This window comes from Falco punctatus (assembly GCF_963210335.1).
Source record: "Falco punctatus genome assembly, chromosome: 6".
Taxonomy (NCBI): domain Eukaryota; kingdom Metazoa; phylum Chordata; class Aves; order Falconiformes; family Falconidae; genus Falco; species Falco punctatus.
In genome coordinates, this window is record NC_137585.1 from 17,775,522 (window position 1) to 17,801,228 (window position 25,707).

A 25,707-nucleotide genomic window follows, 5' to 3' on the forward strand; every position below is an offset into this window, starting at 1 on the left:
TCAATTTAGTTTGGCTTGTTTGGAAGATTTCTGCACAATATAAGATACACGTTTGTGTTGCTCATTATGGTTGTCATTACAGCTAATTACAAAATACTTTTTCTGGTTTTATTAAATATAATTATATATTGATGTATTTCCCAATCTTCAGAGGAAGCCCAATTTCGAGCTCAACAAGAAGAAGCAGCAAGACTTGAAAAGGAGAGAATTGAAAAAGAACAGATGGAAAAGCTTGAGGCAAAAGTTAGTTTGTACTCACTGAAAAAATCTAATCCTATTTCTAATCTTGTGACAAGGTCTGTAAAACATTACTAATTTAGTGTGAGCATAGAAATAAATTTCCTTATGTCCTTAGTGTTGGGAACAATGTAGAGGAAATTTTCTAGCATCACTAGATTAAAATTAATAATAAAAAATCTCTCCAAGCCTGAAAGGTACTCTTATGGAAGATCCCACAAACTGAAACGGTAGTGAGCTGGATTAGTAGTAAAACATAATGCGTGTAGAATCAAGGGAAATGGTACTGAATTTTTTTTCTGTGGTATTCTTTCACTAAGCAAATGTTTGGCTTAGTGTTGCTTTGATTCAGAAAAATTCCCTGACATGAGTAGTCTTGCCTGGTTTTGCTACATAAAGGTGCTGTGGTTTAAATGCATTAAATTTTGTGATATGTGATACTCCAGTTTGAATAAATAACTCTTTTCATTTCCACTATAATTTCAATTGGGTCTATTTTTTGAGTTCCCCATAATTACTTTTGGTACATCTATGGCAAGAGAATTTGGTATAAATTCTGTAAGTTGTTGTAGGTTAGAGCAGATACATTGATTTGTGTGTGTACTAGGTTATGTTTATTTTTCCAAGAAGACTGGAATTCATAACAAAAACTGATTGGAAATACCTAAATATTTTTGTATTTAAAAAAAAAAAAGGAAGGTTTACTTAAAAAAACTAATTTTGTTTTCTTCTTCAGAAAAACAAGAGGAATATAAAATAGTAGTAATTATATGGAAAAAAAATCTTGCACAAGTTTTTTCAACATACACTTACATTTTTTAGCAGCTCCTTACAGCTAGTTCCAGGATGATGATTTGAAAACTGTTCAAGTGAGAGGTTAACAATCGTGTTATACATTATGTTTATCATATATTTCAGCAACTAATGTGATGACTAACATATTATGAACTACTGCAGTTTTCTCAAATGTTTCATGAAAAAAGCAAGTGATCAGTGTTTTGGTTTGTTTAAATGATAAATCGTTCAAATATCCCAAAGTTTTTCCTTTGATATAAAATAGTTGTAAAAGGTAAACCAAATATTTAACTCTTCTGTTTGACATATATATATATATATATACATATTTAACAGAATCAAAAACGAAGTGAGTCTGAACTAGCAGAACTTCATTCACTGGAACAGAAGTTTTTCTCTGCACAGCAGTGGAAAACGGATTATAGAGCATATGCAAAGGTAAGCTTTCTTTCCAAAATCTGCCAAGTGTCATAGAGGTTTGACAATGAAGTGTTAGGCTGCGTCTCCATTACAGGATCCAGGAGTTTCCGGTTCTTGAATTTAGGTGTGTGCTATGCCTGCATTTCAAGTTCCATCTCAAGGCTGTAACTGGCCATGCTCACTCTCTTCTATCTTGTATACTTTGGTGTACACAGAAAAGAAACATGGGCAAAGAGGAGCTTGTCTGGGTCATGAAAGTATTAGGACCCTACAGCTTACCCCAGCAGTCAAGAGCATTTGTAATTTAAGATATTCTGGTATTTGTCTTTCCTTTTCTATTTGTTTAATTCCTTCTACTTTTAAACATTCCACAAAAAAATCTCAGCCAGGGCTTACAGGTATTTTTGTAGCGTTTGAGACAATTGACAACATTTGTTCCAGTGATTTCTGGATATCACAGGTCATCATTTGGGGAGAGGCTGGCAAAAACTTTGAAGGACATGGCACACATCTAGGTCAGATATCAGGGCTGGAAATACATGAAAATGCAGCTAAGAGTTAATGTCTGCCATTTAGGAATGGTACATTTAGGAGGGCGTACACAGTACTATGTACCTGTAAAGTTAAATTTTGAATAGTGAGATATGGAAGTACACTGGTAGAACATTTTGCTCTTGTGGATCCGTCTTGGAGAAACATCATTCAGTAACAGCCTGGTATGAGATTTGCTCAGTTTGGCTGCAGGTAAGGTTAAATAGACTTGTGGACACAAGGATTTTCTCTTTGTCTTGTATATCGCTTAATCCTTTATAAAACCTCTGTGGAACAAATCTAGAATCACAGCATAAATCCCATTAGAAGGGACTCGTGAAATTCACGTCGCTAGCCTCCTGCACAAAGAAGGGCAAACTCTGAAGTTAGACCAATGTTCTCAGTTGGGTTTTGAAAATTTCTAAGAATGGGCATGCCACAGTATCTCTGAGCAACCTTTTTGACTGCTTTACCACTCTCACTGTAAGAATTTTTCTTTAAATGCAATTGGCATTTCCCTTGTTACAGCTTGTGATCATTGCCTAATTGTCATGATGCATCATCCCTGTGTGCCTCTGAGGAAAGTTTTGCCTCTGTCTTCTCTGTAACCCCTCTCTAGGTACTAGTAGATTGCACATGCTAATCCTCTCCAAAATAACAAAGCTCAGGCTTTCTTTATGCGTGATTTTCTCCAGTACCCTAACCATCTTGATGCCTCTTCTCTGGAGCCTCCAGTTTTACTACTCTCTCTCTTGTACTGAGGGACACAAAACTGGGTGCAGCCCTGCAGATGTGGAGCCATGCTCTCTTTTAAGTGCAAAGATGTTAAAAAAAGAGGTCAGATGTTTTAATTACTGAAGGTTGATCAATCTTTTATACAGGAGCTTCCAGTGTACTGGACACTCACCTATTATTGGTTTTTTTTAAGTCAGTGGAAATGGTTATGGAGGTGGTTGGGAATGCAATTATACAAGTGCTTTTGCTTTATAAGATCCATTTTACATTGTAATGCAATCAGCAGTAACATAGCATTAATAATCTTCACAGTAAACAGGGAGGCAATGTTTCTTTAATATGTTACTATATGGTTGAAAAAAATACATTATAGGTGATATATTGATCCCATGAGCCAATGTTAGGCTCGTGTGTAGAGTTAAATGGGTCTAGCCTGTCACTGAGTTTTTTTCTTCCTCCGCCTGTAAGAATAACCAACAGTTGATTTGAAAATAAAATTGTTTTAAAAAAATATCTTGGATTTCATCTCCCCAGCAGAGGTTTCTGTAACAGTGGAGTTGCTACTGGTAAGGGGGAGGAACCTTCACAGAGAAAGGAGGAATAAACTTGTTGGAGCAGAAGGCTTTTAAGCAGCTTTGTTGCCAGTGTAGGAATTTTCAGGTTTGTTGGCAGGATTTGGTTTGAGAACCATCTGCCTCTTCCTCCTGCACTTACATTCTCATTTATATTCTCAGTTATTTATTCCTTCCACCCGTCTTTTGTGGCAGGTACTGAATTTGTTGCTTTTGTAGGCATGCAAGCTCTACCTAGCAGAACAGAAACCACTGATAAATGAGTAAGTATAAACAGCAAATGTTAGGTGGGCAGAAATATCTTAACACATTAATATCAAAGTAAACCATCTTTTTCTGGGATAGTAATAAGCCAGGTGGTGTTACAGCCCTGTTTAGATATAGGTGTGAATATATCACTATAATATATTTGTCTTTCATAATCCTCCTTTTTCTTGTAATAATGATAGTCATTTGGACCACATGCCTGTATCTATTTTTCTTTGAACATTTCCTGTAGTGGGAGCATTACCTCAGTTGTGATGGAAGTCCTGACCCAACTGTACTGCAGGAAATAAATACTTTCATGAGCTTATGGCGTGAAGATCAAAATGAGGACATTCAACTTGTGATGGAGAAGGGGGAACAGGTGCTAAATGTAAGTGTTAAAATGGTATTTTTCAGTTTAAGCTTACTAGAACATATCCTTGATGCCCCTTTTTTTCTTTCTTTTTTATCCTTTTTTTCCCCCAACAAAATGACTGAAATTGGCTATAACTTTCAAAACCCAGAAGTTTTTCTTCAGTTTTTACATTTTTTTAATTACAGATTTATTGTTTGCTCTAAAGAAGTTGACTGTTGACTTTAAATATGCAACTTTAAATTGTGGCAATGTTTTTACACTAAGTTCTCTTATCCCAACATCCATCTTCCCTGCTTATGCACATTTTAAAGTCTTGAGCCAGAACATATGAGCTCATGTATATTATAGAATCTTCAGTGGACAGCAGCTTTGTTGTGTAACGTTTAGAGCTAGTGAGGTGCCATGTAAGAGCAGGAGTTTCCAAAATGCAGTCCACCAACCATTTGATAGCTTGCGAAGAAATTTTAAGGAATTTGTGGCTGCTCTGTAAATTTAGGATTTTATTTTAATTTATGCTAACTTTATAGTTTTTTTCAGAAAGTTGCATGGGGTCTTCCAGAAACTGGGAGTGAAAGTTGCATGTGTAACACAAATTTCATTTTGGTTCCCAGTGTTAGATTTCCTGTCTTGCAGTGCTTGCTGGGTGCTGCAGTTTTCACCTTCTGCATACTGCAACCTTCTTCTGACCCAGTGGGGAATGTGCTAGTCCTTTCCAAGAATTTCAACAGATAACTCTTCACTTTTTCTCTTCTACACTGCAACCCAAGCCAAAAGCCTGGCAACTGCCCACTTCTGTTCCTTCTCCCCACTCTTCTCCCTGCTGTCAGCTCTCTCCCACAAACACGCTTCCTCCCCCCAGCTGTATGTTTCCTGTCCAACACTAAAGTGGTTACAGCTGTTTCAGGTCCTGCAAATGTGTGCTGCCTTGCACTGTATGCTCAATAGAGTATTATGTGATAATAGAAGGTAGGTATTTTTGTTTTGCCCCTGCTGGAAATGCAAGGTGATGTCAAAAAGATTGTTTGTCTTATAGAACTGTTTAGGTTGGAAAAGACCTGTAAGATCATCAAGTCCAACTGTTAACCCAGCACTGCTGAATCCACCACTAAACCATGTCCCTAACTTCTCTTGGTCTAAAACACTTGAGCATTTCTTTCTTGTTCTACGTGTTTTTAAAGGAAACTGTTAAACACTCTGAACTGTGAGATCATGTCTACCTCATTGTCGAGGTAGACCATGTTCAAGGTGCAGTATAAAAAAGACGGTGGTAGTTGTAATTCTGCTGCTGCTTTGCCACACCTTTAACGAGCAGTAGCACTGCAATTCCACAGGCTACAAGGAAGAGGAGTCTGGCAAGTGTGGAAGGGAAGCATAAAATAGAACTTGATCCTCCCTTTGCCTCAGTGCTGCAGGTCACTTTAGTAGCTAGGAATTTTTTAGTTCTATACAATCACTTAGATGTTAAAGATACTAGCCTGTAGTGGAAGACAACAATGTTATGACAGAGTTCCAAACTTCATGCTAAGTATTGTTCTGAGAATTAAAATATAATTGCTGTATGTGTATCTGTTTTTGTTGGGTTTGTTTTGTTGGGTTTTTTTTAAGACTTCATATGGTTCCAAAATAAAGCTGTAAATTACATTTTGACCAAAAGGTTTCCTCATATGACCAATCTGTTCAATAAATGATTTATTTTGTAAGCTAATTTTTCACAGCCCACAGGTTAAGGAATGAAGGAATCTGACTAGAGGAATGAAGGCAGACAGACTTGACCCTGGAATTTCCAGCGCTTTGCATGGTTGGCTGTTTATCTGATAATGATGGGTTAGCACAATTTCTAGACATATAATAGAAAAAGATTATTTCTGCGACCAAGATATGTTTAGGTACAAAGGAAGGAAGTTTGCCTTGATTTTTATATGACAGAACACACAGTATATTAAGGGTGGTGTCAAAACAGAGATAATTTTCCCACCTATTATGTCTCCTAGTTAATTGAGAAGTTGCAGTTTCTTTTATTGGACACACCATCAAATGAGATAACAGAAAAAGAAACAGCTCAGTACCAGGAATCTATTCTGAAATTGCAGAATCTGCTTCATCAGAAGTACAATGGAGCTACAGAGCACCTGCTTAAAGTAAGATTTACTACTATGAAGCTGTAGTATGCGCAGTGCATGCAGGGTTAGCTACAAGTGTTTTGTTGTGATGGTTGTTTTTGTTTGTTCATAAACTGTCATAGAGATTAGTATGTGAGTCTCCAAATCTAGCACTGGAGTTTCCAGATCATGTGTATAGCAGATACCAGACTTGTAATTCTTCAGAACCCCTGAAAATCTTAGCTTTGCAGGGGAAATCCCCATCATTAAGAAATTTAAGATTAGATTATGGTGAAATTTTGTGAGATTTGAAGATGTTGAAAATAAGGGGCATGGTATGACATTTTTTTCCTATTTTGTATCAGTGATTTAAATTAAAATTAGCTGACTGTATAAAAAATTGTAAATGTGAAAAGCAGGTCATAAGGTTAGCTTATATATGTTTTTTAATACAAGTTCATGTGACTAAAAAATATTTTAAACTCAGATCTTGAGAAGAGTAAAGAGTCTTTGAACAAGGAAATGAAAATGTACTTGGGAATCAGTTTTCTGGGTTGCATGTATAGGTAGTGATCTTGCTTGCTATTTTAATTGTATTAATCCTGTATGTAAGTATGTTTAGCAAAAGAATATTGCTAGAGGAAACAAAAAAGGAAAAGGGGTAAAGGAAATAGTGAAGCAGTTGTATGTTCACACTCAAAACCCTCTCCAAATTAAGAAATATTAAATTCTTGTCTTTACAGAGTTTAGGATTATACTCCTAATGAATTATAATTTCACAAGTTTTACATTGACAATATTATAATCTGTGCAGTGACTGTGGGATAGGAGTCCATTAGTGCTAAGTATTTATTATTTTTTTTAACTTGACCTGAGATATGTTTTTGAGGGGACATGATTAAGGGAGGTAGGCAGTACTACTGAAGGGGATAATGTAAGATCCCATATTTGGCAGTATTTGATTGACAGAATTGATGAAGTCAGAGGGAAAAAAAGAACATAGTTCAAATTTTAACAGAGGTATTTGAGTTTATAACTGTTAAGTTTTGGTACATAAAGACAACATACTGGTCTGGTGTATTTTTATTTCTGTGTGTCTTTTTTGTTTAAGTAAGTATAAAAGTGATATAAATAAAAGAAAACATGATTTAATTGCCTTTTTTCTTTGAAGACAGCTAATATGTATGAAGATTCTGAAACTGGAAACATGCAGGCAGTCATAAAGGATAAGAATGTTACTTTCTGTATATGGGCCAATCTGAAGAAGAAAGTAAGGTACAGGATAGTGAAATTCTTAATTTGAAATGAGGCCTGGCCTTGTCTACTCAAGTTGAGTAAGCTCTAAGAACCAGTTTCTCAATCTTTTTCGTGTTGAATACCATTCATTCGACAGACTCCTAACTGATGAATTTCATACCAATCTGTTGCTAAGGAAGGTACTGGTTACATCAGACATTTATTAAAGAAACAGGAATGTTTTATATATGGAATATATATATGTATGATTTGTTTCTTAAAATGTTGCAGTAGAACCCTGTTACTGCCAGCACAGTTTTTAAAGGAAAACTGTAAAACTCATGCAGAGAAATGAAATTGCTCTGGAAGTAATGTTTCTTGCTGATGCGTTAAGTAATTTCTAAGCTGTTACAGTTGTTTGCAAAGCGATGAATGATGCTTTGTGCTCAGCACTGTTAGATAAAAGATAATAGAACCTGGGATGCAGGTATCCTCCATAGTGGGTTCTGAATAAAAGGTATTTTTTTTAATTTATTAAATTGCTGTTTAACTTTTTTTTGATTGATATATTTTTATTTTTAGTTTTTAATTGACATACTTTTCAAAACAAGATTTTTGAGCAGACTTCCTACTCCCACTTTGCAAATATGAGGAATAAATTGGTAAAATGACTTTGCCTTGACTAAGGACCGGTTGCTGAAAGCTTTGGTAAGATAACTACAAGTCTGAGTGCTCAGCAACGTCAGACTGACCTGCAGGCAGAGCCTATCTGGGTTTTAGTGTTAATGCATTTTGAATATCTTAGAGATGCACCTAAAATTTTCAACTAAGAATTAAAAAATAAATGTCTATTTACTGGAAGATTGTTAGAACTCGTGACCAGATGATCTTACCCCAAAATAAGTATTATTTTAATTGTTCTGGATTCGGTTGGGCAGGAATTGCAATGAGCAGCAAACTTCTACATCTGGTGAAAGAACCCAAGTTCACAAGTTTGGTAACTCGATTTGATGCAAGTTGGTCTCTTGTGCCTGTTCTTAGCCTGGTTCCTACACTGTCACAAGGATTGATGGCTGTGTAATACTGTTGATTATCAACATTTCCTTTACATCTGCGTATCTCTCTGGGTTTTATGTGGAAGATGCTGAGACTGATGTAGCACAGACAGGTGGTGACTTCACCTGTGTAGGATTTGCTCATTCATTTAATTAGTGAGTTTTACCATGAATGTACTGTGTAGAAGAGCAGTGATCTGATTTTGCCTCATTGTCATCCTATCAGGACTGTTATTTTTGCAGTTCCTGAGCGCCTTAATGTAGTTACAGCTTTTCTGGAGAGGCTTAACAGACAGCTGGCAGTACAAGACAGGAAGCATACTGAGACATCCAACTCTATTTCTTCAACTGTGCCATGGGACAAAAGACAATCTTACTAGGGAATGTTATCTTTTTAACTGTTTACAGGTGCAAAAATCACATATTTTGTGGTGCAGAGCATGGATTTGATCTTCCAGAGTCACTGGCTGTGAGCAATGTTGCTGTTCGCATATTGCATACTCAGTATGATCACGTATCTCCACTTTGGCTGCAGTGTCAGAGTGTGCCAAAATTGGAAGTCTTAGATAGCAGAAAGTTAACTCAGCATTCAAAAGACAATGTAGAAGGATCAGAAGAAGAGGAAAAGCAAGCCAGGGAAGAGCCCAACATGTCCACTGAAGAAGAAACGTGTACCGATGGGAGAAAGGTAGGTAAAAACCCGAAGGATATTTTACATTGCTGTTGTTTCTCAAGGCCCAGTTGCAGTGTAACAGCTTCTTGATGTGTCCTGTGCCTGAGGGTGCCGCGTTTTTAAGTGGTTTATAGAAAAAGGCAACTTGTGTTAATACTATGTCGTAGATCTTCTCAAGGGAATGGAAGGATGAATGACCAGAGTTTGTTGTATGGAAGGTAGAAGGGGAAGTTTGGACAGGGTGTGGTAGTCACCATTCGGTTGGCAGTTTAAGAGTAGGATCAAGCCATGAGGAATATCAGGTGCCATTGTAAGGTATTTCCGTAAGTGTGTGACGTATGAACAGATGAATGCATTCTGCTTCTGAGAAACTGACAACCCTATAAAATCACTGCAGGAATCCCAGATTAGGAAAATTTGTAGCATGCAGAGTAAGATTCATAGTTCTGTAGGTGCTGGTTGTGCAGCAGCTTGGTTGCTCTGTGTCTGTATACTGAAGCTTTGCTGTTAGAAGCTTTCCAAATACTGTTGCTGGCTGCCAGGTCTCTTACCCAGCACACTCCAATGGTGTATGTTGGCTTTAGGTGTTGTGGGCGTTGCCTGGTTTTTTATTCTTCTTACTGGGTTTGGGTTTTTCACTTTTGGTATCATCTGTGACCTGCAGATAAATGATTTGGATTCTTCATCGAAAATTTCTGCACAAATAACTGTAAAGTATCATGGTTTATCCTTCTTAATATGTTTTGAGCAATGATCTTTGGCTTTTTCCTTTTCAGTCCCCGAGACCTTTGTAGTGAATCAGTGCCTGAAATCCCATTTTTGTTGGTTCCTTTTCTCTTTTTTGTATGACAAATCTTGTCTTTTGGCAGTTTTCACTTACGTTTTTCAGACTTCCTTCAAGCTCCTCATTTCATTCCTTCTCTTTTTCTTTCCCAGATCTTACTCTCTTTGTCTCAATCTAGTTTTGTGAATTTTCCTGTTCCCTCTGAAGACTCTGCTTCTCTCAGCTACTGCAGTCTCTCCTCCCGTCTGGCTCTGCCTTGAGTTCCCCCACATTTATGTGCATAAACACTTCTCTCCCCTCACCTTCTGTCCTGCTTCAGGAAACGTGTGTTCTTTCCACACACTGGCAGGCACAGCACAGGGCACCAAAGGTGCCTGTGCCACCAAATGGAGGGCTCGTAAAATGAACTGCCACTTGTCTACTGTGGTGCTTCCAGAGAAGTCTGCTAGGACAGGGATGAGCTCGTATCTGGTTTGGAAATTTGGCTGGGAATCTGGGGTAATGTTTAGAAAATAGAAAACAGTGTGAGAAAGGGAAAAAATTCATGGGCAAGGCACAGGCTAAAGCTGCAGGTAGGGGTTCTGGCAGAATTTCAGTAGGGCTTTGGATTCAAGAATGGCTTAAGGTTTTTTTGTGTCTCTCTTCAGCTGTAAAGTCAGCATAAACATAATTTTTGAGTGTACACACTGCTAAAATCGTTGTGCTTGTATCGTACTTGGGGAGCTTGAGATGGAGTTTGCTGTGGAAATGAAGTCATTATTTTATGTTTACCTCTATTTATGTATCTGATTCCGAAGTTGATAAGTACCTTTAATCTAAACTGGTTTTGCTAGCTAGGTAAGAATGATTTCTCCTAAAACCCTGTAGCAAGATTGGTGCAAATGCTGCTGGAGGAGTGGAACTGTACTGTTTCTCCTTGGGCCTTCTTGAAGGAGGTGATGCTTTCTTCTTTATTGTGTCTTGTCTCTGACTAATGAAAAAGTGTCTCTTGCTTTATATAGAGTGCTATCTCATTCAAAGAAAAAAGCAGTAGCATAGTGGATATAAATGAGACAAAGGAGGAAATGGAGAAGAAATCAGAAATCTCAGACATATCATCACAAGGTATTTGCTTAGTTTTTATGCACTGCATTACAGAAATAATTGTTCTAAATATTTTATTTTATATATGGAAACACTATGATATAGATCTCTGTGAATGGCACAAAGTTTATAAAGATTTGATGTTCTGTTAACACTTGAGTTTTGTTGACATATTAAATGCAGGGAGAAAGTAGGACAGATAGGCAAATGGATTTTGTCCCTGCACTTATTTTTATTTATTTTTTATGTTTATGTTCATGTTTATTATGTTTAGGTACATTTGTGTATTATTATGCATATGTTTATGTATGTTTGTGGGTGAGACACACAATCTTTATGAATCTGCCAGGCTACCTGGTGAGATTGACTTCCTCAGAAAAAAAATTACTCAAATGCGTGTGATGGTCGGCACTCAGGTAGCGCAGGTATTACTGAGTATTACTTATAAGTGTGCTTAAAGCGAGATACCTGCTGATACACTTTGCTAAAACAGGGTCTCATTCCAGGAACTGAAGCTATTTATCTCTCCCACAGAAGTTGTTACAAATTCCTTCAGTGGTGTGGTGTCCTTTGGTTTAATGAGTGAGATTTCTTGTAGTACTGTCTTAAATAGAACAACTGCAAACTATTCAGCATAGTTTAGCTGACCTTTTTAAAAAAAGTACAGCCTTTTTTCTTTTAAAACAAACTAAACCCCACCCCGCAACACTTTCTGCTGAGCACAGTCCAAGCAACCAGTTGTCAGATGAGACTCTAAAGACCACACCAACAAGACAGTTTTAAAAAGAATACAAACAACTTGGGCTTCATTTGGAGGAAATCGCTATTTTATTTTGGTAAGGCTTTGAAAATCCCTACCATATATTAGGTGAAATGTATGTGCACAGAAGAGTACTAATTACACCTGAATGTCTTCAAGCTTGTTTATCTGCTTTAATCAGGAGAGACAACTTATGAAACTATACTTTTGCTGGCATGCTAATGAGTTGGAAACCCGTTCAACCATTTTTCAGAATATCATTTGAAAGGATACGTGGTTACCACAGTCAGTGGTACAGGCAGCCGGGTAGAGGAGAAGAAAAAACCAGGAGTGCAAGAACAGGGGAAAGAGCGAGAACTACAGCAGTTCTCCGGGTTGAACTTAATTGTACCAGCGTTAAGAAGTTAATTTATCATGAGAGAATAAACAGTTTTGTGGTTAAGACCCTTAAAAAAATATTTTTATACTATTATTTTTAAAATCAATTTAAAGAGCAAGCTGCCACTGTGGCTGGTAGTAACGTAGTTTTTACTTCCTGTAAATTTTTTGCTTGAAATAACTACAGCAGGAAATTATGCTGTTATGTGAACAGAGTGGAATGAAACCTCTGCATAATGCAACTAAATCTGACATTATAAAATTAACACATGTTTTTACTTGGTTTTTAAAAAGTCTGAAGGCAGTTTATATAAGTATTTGTCATTTTTTGAGATTATCTCCCTCACAAAAAAATTTAATAACACTTACAGTAGCTGTTTTTACAGTACTGAACACTTTATCTTGAGCCCTGTAAATAGGAACTTCTGTCCTCCTTCTGTAACATCTGGCTCAATGTTTTCTGTGGGCATGCTTTTTTTGTTTTTTTTTTAACGAAAATATTTCTAGGCATTTTTTCCATGGCATTGGTGCCTTCTAATAACAGTTCCAAAATAATTAAAACTTAAAATTAATAGGTATATGTAATATTTACATTATGCTTTGAAAAAATGTGAATTGTTTGTTATATGAAAATTTTGTTTAGTGTTAAATTACTCATGCTCTTCATAAATACCAGCTTTCACCTTCAGCACATGACCTGTAGGTGTGTTATATCTTATTTGACTTATTTCTTTTCATACCACTACCATCTTACTAGACCTGTCCAGAAGCTACTGTATTGCATACTTGTGAAATCCTTCTGTAACTAATGACGTGACTCATTTTGTCAGTAAAACCTTAGTCCTATATAAAGCATTTTGAATTGACTACAAAGTTAAAGCAGAGATCAATCTGTTAAAAAGCTTAGTACCAAAACAAGAAGTGCTTTTCATTGTCCAGCTGTCTGCTCACATTTAAATTAATTCTTAAAAGATTTGGGGAACACCAGTAGATGGTGCTGAAATGCTGCGGAGTGTAAAGCACATCAAGCATGTGGGATTTCTGTGCAAACTGAAAAATTAATAGAAGCGGGCAAGTTCAGTGTCTTGGTTTAAGCACCAAGTTAACTCATGTTGTTTGGTTATTTTTTAAGTTCAGGATCCACTGATGCAGGAAGAGGCAAATGAAAAAGAAGAGGTGGTAACTGATGAAAACATCGTTGATTTGCAACAGTTTGTGCTGGTGGGTGGTGTGTACCATATCGATGCACTGCAGCTTCCACCTCAGGTCAAACAAATCAAGGACTGGAGTATGGTGGAGGTGAGGAAAGAGATTACACCCTGTGCAGTCCTCTTCCCTGTCATCCTCGATAGGGCTATTCCTGAGGTGTTTCACCACTGTATATATGCAGTGTACGTGATTTCCTGAGCAGCAGTCTAGGGGACAAGTTTTCAAATAATTTTTCAATTACATTTGGCCAATTTTTGGAGCAGCTGTGGGGAAAAGATAAGCCTGTGATTAGAGAGGTGTGTGCTCATTCAGTGCTCATCGGCATGGCTAGCACAGATCCTTGTGCTGGAAAACGCTCTTGGCCTTAGTGAAAGCAAAGGGGTAAGTTCTTAGTTTTGCATATGCGAAAGGTATACTTAAAGAAGGCTGGTAACAAAATTACTGCCAATTCCATTGCAGGCTCTGCAAGGTATTTGAGGACTATAGCCAATGTATCCTACTTTTCCTGATGCAGTGCTAACCTACATTGCAGTTTTTACTGTGAAGCAGAAAACCTTTAATAAGTGAAATTCCCGTACAAACTAAGAGAACGGGGACTGTGAGCAGATCAAGAGGCATGGGATCTTTGTTGCCAGATGAGCACACAGGCCTGCATTATCAGTCACATGAGCTCTTTCATTCCCTTTGACACTGTGTGGGCAAAGTGGAATTATATCTGGTTTTCCCTTTCAGGTGCTCTTGGGGTTTTTTTGAGATTGTGGCTCTATTAGAAAATGACCATGCCTACTGTGTGGCACTACCTTAAGAGTGCCATCAACAGCACATGAAGAGTTCAAAGGCCTTGTTGCTAGTCATCCTTCTACTGTCTTCAAGACTGTAGTTGAGTGTGCAATATTAGCAAACCATGAATAGTAATACATTTTAAATGGTGTGTTAGGAAACTCCAGAGGAGATTAGGTAGACTTAAAGAAAAGTAGTAAGTAGGGTACTGCATTTTCTAATAAAAATGTTATCTGCTACTTTCCCATCTTGCCAAAGGTACTTGATGTTGGATTGGAAGTATACCCATATCCCTCAGAAGACACTGAAGATGCCACACATCCACCAATACAGATAATCCTTAGACTTCCTGATAATGTGATGTATTTTGAAGATCCTGTGATAGGCCGATGGGATTCTACAGGTACAAATTTAGGATATACATTTAAAGTTTGAATAATTGAATTTATACCTGAGTTTGATTATTTCCAGAATGTAGCTGTAAAGATAAGAGCCAATTCAGAGCCCAGAAATAATCTGGGGAATTAAATGTTAATTGATTTGGTGGCGGGGTTGTTCTGTTTTGCTTTTGCATCGTATCTAACAAGGGACTGCTTGTTGTGGCTTTTTACTGTAGCTTTTCAATATGAATAGAAAAAACCCACGCCATTTAATGGGCAGTAGTACGACACTGTATACCACAAAACAAGTTTTGCTAGCGTAAAGACATGTAAAGTCCACTAAGCCAAACTACTAATACATGTAGTTAGGAGCTATTTAGTTAAAATAAGAAAATTAAGTGTTAATAGCCAAATGTGATACTCATTAGATAAATACAACATACCTCTGACTTTGAATTCATGAAAGAGAGTAGAACCTATTAAGATGGTTTAATGTTTGAAGTTACTCTTGAAAATTACCTTATAGCCTGCTATATAGCAAATAAGAAATAAACAGTTACATTAGTATTTGTATTTCTTTTGAGATTAAGGAGAAAATTTCCTGTCAAAATTAGTACAATCTTGTATTTAAAGATAATGAGGGAAATTTTTGCCTTAAATGAATTCTCTTTATTTTGTGCCTAATAGTTTATCTTAACTGTGAGGAAATACTGGTTAATGTAGGATGCCTTAAGTAATTCTTCCCCAGCACGTATCACAAGCCAAAGCTTTACAAATACATCTTTGCATTTTTGCATCCCTTTTGTAAAGGCCAACAGTGGAGAACTGATGGCATCAGCAACATAACTTATAAAACACAAGAAAAGATCGCCACCTTTGAGATGCATGCCTTTTATACAATAGCACTTTTCCAGAGTGCTCATCTCAACATGCCATATCAAGCATGGGAATTGCAACCTACTGGTATAGATGAAGCACTACTTGCAGTTATTACAGCCTTTGCAACGATTCAAATACAAATTAAGGTACTGTAAATTTTTTTTAATAAAACTATTTTGCAGATTTTTTTTTTTAAATATAGATTTATTACAGAGTCCTTAATAAAGGACTTGGGGTGCTTCCACAAGAACAATTTGAATCTCACTCTGAGCTGGTGAAAAGGAGGATGTCATTCTTTCCTTGCACTGTAAGGAACAGTACTGGTGATTAAATTTCACTTTTTTTTTTGTGAACTGGTCAAAAGAAAGCATCTGTATGATCTGCAAAGTTCCAGGAAGTATATACTTCGGTAGTGATACTACCTTGCTGAATTCAAGACTGTTTCACCAGTTAGAGACTTAGAATGTTTCTCTCTCCTCCCAACTACACCAAGAGAAATAAAAACATTTCAAGCAACCTCCTACTAATGCTACTTGTTCCTTCTAAAGGTTCAAGTTACACATGACTATCCATATGCTCATTGCCATATAAATCAATTCAGTAACACACAAGATTTTAAGAGAGTCTGTACGAGCATACGCATGGGCCACTAGACCAGTGTAATTTCTGAAATCCTACAGAAAAGCAGCTTTCTTCAGGATACATAAATTAAAGTCTACAGTGCAGAGTAGTAGATTGTGTATGCAGCATCCAGAATGGCAAAAATATTAATATTTGATGCCTGAAGTAGAAAATAGCTTTCATGACCAGTAAGTTGCTTTCACTGGTTTGTACAACAGGGTAATCAGTGTATGTTGTCTTCAGTAGTGGTGGAAGAGAAGGATGTGCTTTCCCACCTCACAGGAAAATGGACAAGTCCACTTGACCTAAGAGCAGTTTTGAAAAAAGCTGGTGTGAACATTTTCCCAGAAGAGTTTTCTCACAAGTATGTCCCTGTGAACAAGAAGGTGAGTGCAAGAACAGATAGTTTTCCTGTTGTTTTTTCCATCTATTTTTCACTTGGATAACATTTTCAGTATGAAGACCTGTTGTGTAGAATCAGGTGGTAAATATAAGCTGGCAGAACACATAGTCAGTGGATTCTGGGTAAAGCAAGCTTTTTCTTACAATTGTATAACACAGGGAATTGGAAAATGTATATATAATTCAGTCTAACTTGTACTTTTGCATTACAGGCTGCCCTAGCAGAAGCTGGAGCCTATCGACAGATGGCACTGGTTGCACCTGCTTTTGCCTTTGCCTGGAGCAAGTGGAATCTAGAAGCTGGTGAAGAGCAAGTAGTGTTCAAGGTCTGTGGTTTAGACTAAACTTTTAGAGAAAAATCAGCATAGAAGTTAGAGATGCCCTATCCCTGGAAGCATTCAAGACCAGGTTGGTCTAAGGTGTCCCTGCCCACAGCAAGGGGGTTGGAACTATGTGATCTTTGACACTTTCCAACTCAAACCATTCTATGAAAAAGAAAAATGCCACAATTACAGAAGTTAATTGTTCCTGTGTCTTTAAGTGACACTCATCTCAAACATTGTCTTCAACCCCTGCCCATGCTTGGTGCAGTGGTTTTAAGATTTAGGGTTGACTACTTAATAGCATTCACCACTAGCTTAGCCTGTTTCTGCACTGCTTCACAGCTCATGCATTTGTGAGATCTCTAATGGGACACAAGCCTCAGTAACAAAGACACTTGCTAATGTGCTAGGATGCATAACTGGTAAGTCAGCTATTGAAGCTTTAGCCAAAGCTGGGATGGTAAAGTTGGATGCCAATTTTCATGAAGTCTCCTAGTGCAGGAGTCCTTCTGAGCAGCAATCTAAGCTGCAAGTTTTATATTTACTATTTGGAAATTTCTTCTTGTCCATATGGGGCTTCATTTTTTCCCCTACTGCAGAGGCAGGGGAATAAGCAACTTAAGCATTGATTTATTTCCATCTGTGAACTAAACCATATGTCATTAAAACTTCTCCCAGACAGACAGAAAAATACTGCCAGTTGTGCTTGTAGATGCAAAACCAACCATACTGTTGAAATGTTGAGCAGTTCTCCCCCCCTCGAGTTAAATGTATGTGACATGCTTGATACTTAATCCCAGGAGCAAGAACTAGAACATGTGATGCCTATTGCACCTAGCTGCTCTCTCCACAGGAGTCAGGAGCAGCAGCTGGAGCGGCCAGACCTTTTATAGGGGCAAGCTAGATGGAAGCTTTTGATGCTGATCCAGTACCTGGTACATAGTCTCTTAGGCAGAGAGAGCTAAAGCAGCGCCTTGGTTTTATTTCTGTATTACACTCATGAATATACTAAAATTTAGAATTCCATACTACAATTTATACTGTCAGTGTCACAGGCTTTACCTTAAAGCACTTTTTTTTTTCCCCCCTCAATAGGTAAGTGAGCATCTTAAAGCAGATTCTGTCAAAGACTGGTCTCTTTATATGTTTAATGGTCAGAAAGCACAAAAGCTCAAGATCACTGAAACCAGTGAAGCTTTTTCAGAGGAGTTAGAAGAAGATTCTGAATTTCACTCCACACTCTACCATATGCTTAAGGACTTTGCCAGCGAAGCAGCAATTGATAGAGTGGAAAGAGCTAGCTTTCTGTTTATTGATGTTGTATATCAGCTACTCCTTGCTACAAGAGTTTTAACATACTCTTAAGTACTGTATGCTTTCCTTTAAGACTTTATTATCAAAAGCTTTCAATAAAGTTACATTTAAAGTCTTGAATCCTTTTCTATTCAAATCACTGAAGCAGTTTCAGTGACTAAAATGCAAACAATTTGTTTTTGTTAAAGCAAACTAAGTTCTTTATTCTTTTGTGGCTAGACCACTTAGTCATGTTTATTGTTAGCTACATTCAAAATCACTGTTTTGTTGTAAACCTGAATGGAACTGAGACCCTTTTAGGTACTTTTAAAGATTACTTGTCAGGATGGGGAAGAAAAAATAATTTCAATTTCAAGTCATGCTTTCAAAAAAAGCGAACAAACAAAAAAACCCCAATCTCCCCAAAAAGCACCCACAACCCAACAAAACAAACCTGAACATGTAATCTTAAATATACTATCTTAGCTTCTCATACTGTCGTCCAGAACTTGTAAGTATAACTTCAAGAGTCAGAACCTTTGTTATACTGGGGGTGGTCCATTGTGTTGAAGTCCTGTATATGGCCACAACAGTTGCTGTAGTGAAGTCCAGGAGTCCCCAGTTCCTACAGGTGCTGCATCTGCTGGTCTTTGAAGAGACAGCCCAGTGAGGAAGCTTGTAAGAGCAGCAAGCAGGACCAGGATGGAAACAGAAACCCAGAGAGTTTTGTTAGCATTGGAAAAAGAAGCCTTGAAGTGGGATGCCCATGATGACATTAAATTGCACCTGCAGAGAAGAGAAAGTTGTAGAGCAGTTGAGTTTTTCTTCAAAACTTGGAAACCCTCTTCCCACCCACAAACCCCTAAAGCAAACCAGACTCCACAAACATACATACAGATCCTTAACTACCAAAGGCAACAAGGTTGTAACTGTACTGGGACCTGTGTACAGTTGTAGCTTGTGTTCTGGGTTTAAAACGCAGGCTTCAAGTAAGCAAGGTTTTGATAAGCTGTATGGGTGACTGACCCAGCTTAGAAGTCCATCCACGCTCCCCGTACCACACACTGTTTCTGAAGAGGAGTCATGAAAGCTGCTTTACAGATCGAGATCTTGCTTGTAGAAAGTATGGAAAGTGCTAGCCTTACATTTTATTGTTTTCTAGGGCTTTGGCACCTTCCTTGAGGTTAGGGAGAAGTCATGAAATCCTAGACTTCTCATGACATTGGGTACCTCCATCCTTTATCAAACAATATAGAGAAAAAATACATTTGTTCTCACTGTTTTCTCAGTTTTACACACTAGCATAATTGTCATTTCTCCCCCTTGATCAGGGATGCTCACAGTGGAGGCTGCGTTGTGTATTCATATGGAATGAACAGTTTCCCTGCAGAGACAGCAAACCTCCTTTCCTGTAAGGCAGGGGTTTCCAAGGGTCAGTTTAGGACACCACTCTCTTCCTAGACTTGAGATAATCAGAGAAATTAGCAGGAGCAGTCTGGAGTTAGTCTTGATGACTGCCTGTGTCTCAGCATGTGCCAAAGTTGCTGTTAAGTTTTGCACAGGCCTCAAATCCTTGATCATTTTTACAAGAGTACCTGTTAGCGTGACCTAGTAACCTAGCTGTTAACAGTGGTGGAGCAAGCAAAAGAGGTGGGATCATAGCACGAGGCTCCTCTTTACCTCACCTTTTAGGATTAGTAATGAATCCCTGGTGGGGTGAGTCTCCGGCACCTGAGATGACTCATTCCCAGTTGGTTTAAGTGGGAATTAACAACCAAACCAAAGCTACAGCTTTACTTCCTCTTCCCCTGTCCACCACCTAAACATTGCTTTACCTCACGATGATGTAAGAAAACTTACACTGACTCTAGGTTCCATTTTGATGGATATTTTCCTTTTTCAGAGATACTTTCCTTCCTGGGTGGTTGTTCTTCTACTTCAGCAGGTGATTCTGACTGCTCATTTCTAGAAGCAAGCATCAACAGTTCCAAAGCTTTGCCATCAACATTCAACTTAACAGAGCTCACTCACAACAGCTTGACTTTATAGCCCTGCTCAGGTGGCAGACAGTTACGAGCTCATTAACAACAAGCCAACCAACCCTGCGCACACACCCCCACACCCCCGAGGAGGTTGTTGTCCAACTTACTTTGTTTCAGAATGTTCATCTTCATACTCTGCCCAGGAATAGGTGCTAATGAACCGCTGTAGTGAAGGACGCTTCTCATTTTGCTTTGCTCCTAGTCGCCCCCTGTCATATTTTTACACAAGTTTGCCTTAATTTCTCCATCAGATATATAGCAGGAAATTAGAAATTCAGCAGCAGCCTACTCATTTGGGTAGGCCTTGGACAAATAAGTTTCAAAATTAGTTGCCTGAAATGAGGATTCTTAAAAAAAAAAACACAAACAAAAAACACTAAACATGAACAAAACAAACCCAAAGCAAAAACTAGATCCATCAATGCCAGCCGGCTAGATTTCATATTTTAGTTCTAAAGCAAGAAAGTCAAGGTAATCTTTAAAACTTCCAACCCTTAATAAAAAGGGAGCACTAACATTTAGTCATGAAGTTTACCTATCGAAGCATGTAAAACTAATGTGAAAGGAATAGCCTAAACATTATTACACCTCAAGATGTTCCATAAGCTGCTTAAATACAGGCACGGTTGGAAGTGAAATATATTTAACCCTATTCAAAAACAAGCCCAAGTAACTTTACCAGCTGCTTGATCTCCTGTTGAATTTATCACTCCATTCTTCTCCATCAGGTTCATGGAGCTGGGCCTAGAGAAGAAGTTTGACACACTTACCGCATTGGCATTTTTGCACTTTGGCCCAGCCAGTTTCGAGAAGGTAAAGCACGTCACCATCTGGGAACCCTTACTTACCAGTGGCAACCCAATACCTGCATTTCCAGCACTCCTAGGCAGTGTTGCAATGCTGACTCTTCGTAGGGATGCTGGTGGCTATACAGATAAGAGGCGTTACTGACTATCAAGGAATGACTGGATTACTCACCGATCACATAAAATACCATCTGTTTTTATACAGACTATATTAAAAAAAAGTAGGTGTTGATACTTAGCTTTAAGCATATTCTTTAAAGCAGTATTAACTTCTTTCCTCCCCTACTAAGCATCTGAAGTGAGGCTGGCTACACAGCTTCCAGCAAAGTACCAAAACTGAATGTGTCTATATTCCCCTAATGGCACTCACAGGAATTCCTACGGTCAATTTGAGTTGCTCACATTATTTTTTTTTCATCTTTCTGTGCCAAGAGAGAACCACACATGAACAGTATTTTGTAACCACTGCATGAGAGCACAGCCAAATCAGCTTCTGTGAACGCTTCATCTTTTAAGTGGGACCACATGCAGTTCCCTAAAGCGCAGGGAGGTAGGGGTGACTGAAAAATACATCCTTGTGTTTGATGACATCAGCCCATTTTTGAGACAGAAACACACCAAATCAAGCATGTAGCAGAGCACTAGCACACAACAAAGCAAAGAAAAACACAAAGTGTGCACACACACACTTGAAATGTCATTTAGGCTGTAAGGGCCGTTACCTTAAAAGAATTTGGCAGTTTTTTATTCGTAGATTCATCTGTGAAGAGACCAAATATTAGAAAGGCTCACAGGAATGCAGCAAGCTTGATTTGCAACCAAAGGTCCGACTTTTTGCAGTATCCATTTAAACAAAGGGTGTATCGGAATACTCTCAGAAAGCAGAAATGAGATTTCAGGAAAAAGCTTTCTATTTCATTAGATAAGTGCATGATATTTACACATTATACATCCTCTACAGGCATCAATTTCTGTTTCTATCACTGAATATATTCTATTATTGTATCAGTGTCCTGTCACAGGACAATCTTTTACAGTCAGGAAGGAATAGCCTATGATTCAGAAGGCTCCTGTGATGATTTTACTAGTGTGGAAGACTGCCCTTTCCGTTTGTAAAAATACATGCTCTGTTTTTCAGAATAGTTTAATACTTCTCTGGTAAAGCCACAAGTGCACAGTGCTGTCTGAAAGCCTGACCGCTGTACCATCTGCTTAAAGGGGGAAATTCAGAGCACCTGCACTTAAGGAGCCAGCAATTCTTAGAAAAGAGCAGGAAGCATCTGTAGAGAGTAGTCAAAGCTCAGCTACCTAGGAATAGCTGCTGGGAACGCTCCAGTGTGAGTGAGCACCCAAATTTACTGCTCACAAGGAATAAGATTTTTCACCACCACATGCATGTGCACTTTCCTAGAAGCCAGAACATTACTGCTTACTTTCAATATTTTCCCCCACCCTGAGATTCATGGCAGCTTACATACTAACAGTATTAGTTGAAATTAGAGTTGTAAGTTGCTGATTTTTCCTCTATTTTTAGGAAAGGAGATACAACAGTCACATAACCCCTCAACTCTAGGGTCTATCTGGCAGGTGCTAGAAAGTGGAAAGATGAAGCAGCTTTTCTGGGTTACCTCGATCTCCAAGAGAACTAAAGGATCTCTCATTCTGGAGCAGGACCTGTTTCAGCTCCTCAAGTTCTGCATGCTCCTTTGCATACATGCGCTTCAGGTTTTCCACATGTTGAATCATTACTTCCACCGCCTTACTGACCCGGCTCTCCTAAAGAGTGAGGGCAACAGCAGTAGAAAAAAGCAGCAGCTCTTTGAGGAGCTGCATCACATTTAGATTTTAAAACTTCCCACTGCTCCCTCCCCCTTTACCATTACTCTCATGTCACCACAATGCGACATCCTCTGGTTTTGTCCACCCTTTCAGAGTTTCACTACAACCCATCTCCCACCATGTGCCAGAGTTACACAGGTCTCATTTCTCCGGTGATTACTCTTATCCTAGAATAAATTAGTCTTCATTTTCTGAGCGCTTACAACTCCTCCTCATTTCTTTCTCTGATCTACAGTCTCAGCTGCCACCACACTTTTGCTAGTATTGCCAAGTTATATTTTCACGTTGTTCTTTGGCATTATACACAGTTACATGTAACATTTGAGCAGGTCTTTGTAAATTTCCATAGGTTTACCTTATTAGCTACCATTTCCATAAGGCACAGAAATACAATTAGAGCATCAAGACTGTTGTTGCCACATTGCATTCTTGCGCTTTCTGCTGCACAGATCCCTCTGCAGCAGATTAATTTTTGTATTTTTGTTTGCTTTTTTTTGTTTTGAATTGGGACCATATTTCTGTTGTGCGTTTTTGCGCAATGCTAGTGTAACATAGCTGCTCATAACGCCTGGGATTCCTTGTAACACACAAACAGTGTGTCTGAGAAGAGAAAGCTAGGACTAAGCTGTACTGGTCAGTCTGCATGACATACACAAGATTCCCAAATTAATTCTGGAACTAGAAGCCTAGCAAGCAGATACTGCTATACTTTCACCTGTAGAAGCTTTTAACTTTGTAGAAGATACACTTACATAGAAGTAGTTACCTGATTAATAGCTCCCAACATCTCTGCTCTACTGGCGACTCGGGCTGCGTACTGGCTAAGGAACTGCAAGCTTTTCTGCAACTTCTTAATGATCTCCTGTGCTTGGTTATCTTCTTCACACAAAGGAACTAAAGCCTAAGATGCATATCAGTAAGAAAACCAGCGTGAAGAAAATCAGCAGGGAAAGAAGGGTGAACCCAGCTGATGACACTGAGGAGTTGTGCTCAGGTCCACACAGTCACAAGATCAGCATCCAACATCCTCAGTGTAACCTTGATACAGACTTCACCTTATCTAGCATAAAATCAGCTGAAGACAAAGGTTTTTGCCAGATGTCTGTGTAACAGGAAGATTCCCCACTGCCTGAGCACACAGTACACTCAGATGAAGGTTACCTCTCAAATGCCAGGTTTCTCATATTTCAACTGCATCACTTAAGAATTTTGTTCAGATTTGCTTGTAATACATTATGCACACACACTCACCCTAAGAAATGCTGTATTGAGAGAGACACTTTCACAATCCTTCATCCCATCCTCCCTACCAGCCCTGGCCAATACTAACCTCTAACATTTTTAGAGCATTTGTGATCTCCTTTTTCAAGTTTTCTTCAGCCAAGTCTCGAGACCTTTCTTCAAGCCTCACTCTCTTGTCCAAGGTAAACAAGTCGCATTTAAAACCTAATGACAACCTCAGAAATTCAGCCTGTTATGGAAGAAGAAAAAAATTTCAGAATAATCCAAGTAACGCAGAAGTTTTTAAAGTAGATTTGGATACTGACACGACATTTGGGACTATACCCCATGAACAAAGTTATAGGGGAGATACAGAAGAGAAAGTGAACGCGGCTCCCTTCCCCAGAGCCAGTCTTCCCATCTGTAGTCATGGGGGGAATAATCTGCAGCCAGAATAGGTGATATCCTGGCAGCATGCAGTGAGCCATCTGTGTCTTTCGACAAAACTGTCTTAAATCAGCACATTCTGCCTGGGAGGAGGTCACAGCTATGCTCCTTCAAGCTTGCAAACAGATGATTCAGTAGTGACAAATCTTTTGTTCAGTTTTACAGATTTCCACCTTTTCCCATCCCATCGCTTCCAGAATTTCCATTGGGCTTGGAAAGACAGATTCAAGAAGCCCATTTATATAAACATACCCAGTCTAAGCTACTCAGCATCGTTCTTTTACACAGGATAAGATACCAATCCAGGCTTATCTACAAGATCTTTCTGATGTCTGAGATATTAAGGATACAACCAGTTGAGACTTACCTCCACTTCTTTCTCATTAGGGGAGTCACTGTAGGATAAGAAGAAGCAACCATTTAACAGACTGCAGCTTTAAATTCATACCTGCAGGTGATTATTGAAAGTCAACACACTTACGGCTCATTTTGCTTTGTTTTATCCCCTTTAATGCCACCTGTGGTGGGTGAACTGCCTGAGAAGAAAGAAAAAAAGTTCTCAGGCAAAAGTGAGAAAACAGCCTCCCAAAGAAGCCGCCTCCCAGCTTCTGAAAGTCTATTAAGCTGCAACAGAAGCCACTATTGAAGCTCTTGCCAAGAAAAACAACTTCTGTACCTCAGAGTATATCAGGGTTAGAGTCAGTAAGAAGCACAGCACCATCACTTGTACAAAGCCCCAGAAGTTAGTTTAGTTAGCTTTATCTGGCATCCAATTAGTACAGAAATGGTGAAATATAGGTTTTGGCTTAAGTCCCCAGCCCATAGGTTCAGGATGTTGTGTGACTTACTACCTCACTAGCTTTTAGTGAGCTCCAAAGGCAAAAGGTGAGGTGACTAGAAGAGTGGAGATGTCTAAGCACAGTTCAGTAGAAACATCATCCTGCTGGCCTATATCATGTTACCCCAGGTTCTAGCTAGCATAGAGGATGCTGCTTCACAAATCTTTGGGGTGAACAGGCATGCCAGAACTGTTTCAAATATACCAACTCCTTTGAGGCTTCTAAGAAATTTTCCCTCCTGTGCAGGAGAAGATGCAGCTAGTTAGATCAGTATCTGTAGAAGTCAGAGAAGCAGATTTTGCATAAGACTCTTTCCCTTCTCTCCACTGCTAATCCGTTTTGATCTCTGACTGCAGCTACTATTCCTTAAAACAAAATCTCCCCGCAACTGGTGTGAGGCAGGAGCTCTCTGCACCTCTTTACACAGCTCGACCCTGGTGACCAAGGCACACGCTCCAGCAAGTTACACCAAGGCATCAAGCAAAAACCTCTTACCTTTCCTACTGGGAACCACGGCCGGTGCTTCCTCACTCTGCTCTTTATTATTTTTCTTTTCCAGGTCCGCTTCCTAAAGACATATCAGAGAGTAGCTACAGCAGGGAACAGCCACACCACCGCTGGAGAGCCTGTCCCCTCCTGCAGCATT

At 38.7% G+C, this 25,707-nt stretch overlaps 2 protein-coding genes across 6 annotated transcripts in view; one reads left to right on the forward strand and one right to left on the reverse strand.

Annotated features, from left to right (window-relative positions):
- Nucleotides 1-18,000, forward strand: part of LOC308065962 (GTPase KRas) — a 53,859-nt gene extending 35,859 nt beyond the window's left edge. For all 5 annotated transcript variants that reach the window (XM_080392664.1, XM_080392660.1, XM_080392661.1 and 2 more), the window contains 13 exons: nt 152-243; nt 1,369-1,470; nt 3,790-3,927; nt 5,904-6,050; nt 7,183-7,286; nt 8,711-8,990; nt 10,761-10,863; nt 13,113-13,279; nt 14,228-14,372; nt 15,160-15,374; nt 16,068-16,235; nt 16,464-16,577; nt 17,670-18,000. In XM_080392664.1, coding sequence (XP_080248790.1) covers nt 152-243; nt 1,369-1,470; nt 3,790-3,927; nt 5,904-6,050; nt 7,183-7,286; nt 8,711-8,990; nt 10,761-10,863; nt 13,113-13,279; nt 14,228-14,372; nt 15,160-15,374; nt 16,068-16,235; nt 16,464-16,577; nt 17,670-17,939 — 2,045 coding nt within the window. In that variant the 3' untranslated portion in view covers nt 17,940-18,000. The remainder of the gene's footprint in view (nt 1-151; nt 244-1,368; nt 1,471-3,789; nt 3,928-5,903; nt 6,051-7,182; nt 7,287-8,710; nt 8,991-10,760; nt 10,864-13,112; nt 13,280-14,227; nt 14,373-15,159; nt 15,375-16,067; nt 16,236-16,463; nt 16,578-17,669) is intronic.
- Nucleotides 17,941-25,707, reverse strand: part of IRAG2 (inositol 1,4,5-triphosphate receptor associated 2) — a 39,641-nt gene continuing 31,874 nt past the window's right edge. The window contains exons 28-39 of the mRNA XM_080392672.1: nt 25,557-25,629; nt 24,704-24,758; nt 24,590-24,617; nt 23,885-24,025; nt 23,321-23,455; nt 22,344-22,491; nt 21,438-21,475; nt 20,758-20,835; nt 20,589-20,653; nt 20,017-20,118; nt 19,728-19,832; nt 17,941-18,653 (exon numbers count right to left, since the gene is read on the reverse strand). Of these exons, the coding sequence (XP_080248798.1) occupies nt 18,410-18,653; nt 19,728-19,832; nt 20,017-20,118; nt 20,589-20,653; nt 20,758-20,835; nt 21,438-21,475; nt 22,344-22,491; nt 23,321-23,455; nt 23,885-24,025; nt 24,590-24,617; nt 24,704-24,758; nt 25,557-25,629 (1,212 nt within the window). The 3' untranslated portion in view covers nt 17,941-18,409. The remainder of the gene's footprint in view (nt 18,654-19,727; nt 19,833-20,016; nt 20,119-20,588; nt 20,654-20,757; nt 20,836-21,437; nt 21,476-22,343; nt 22,492-23,320; nt 23,456-23,884; nt 24,026-24,589; nt 24,618-24,703; nt 24,759-25,556; nt 25,630-25,707) is intronic.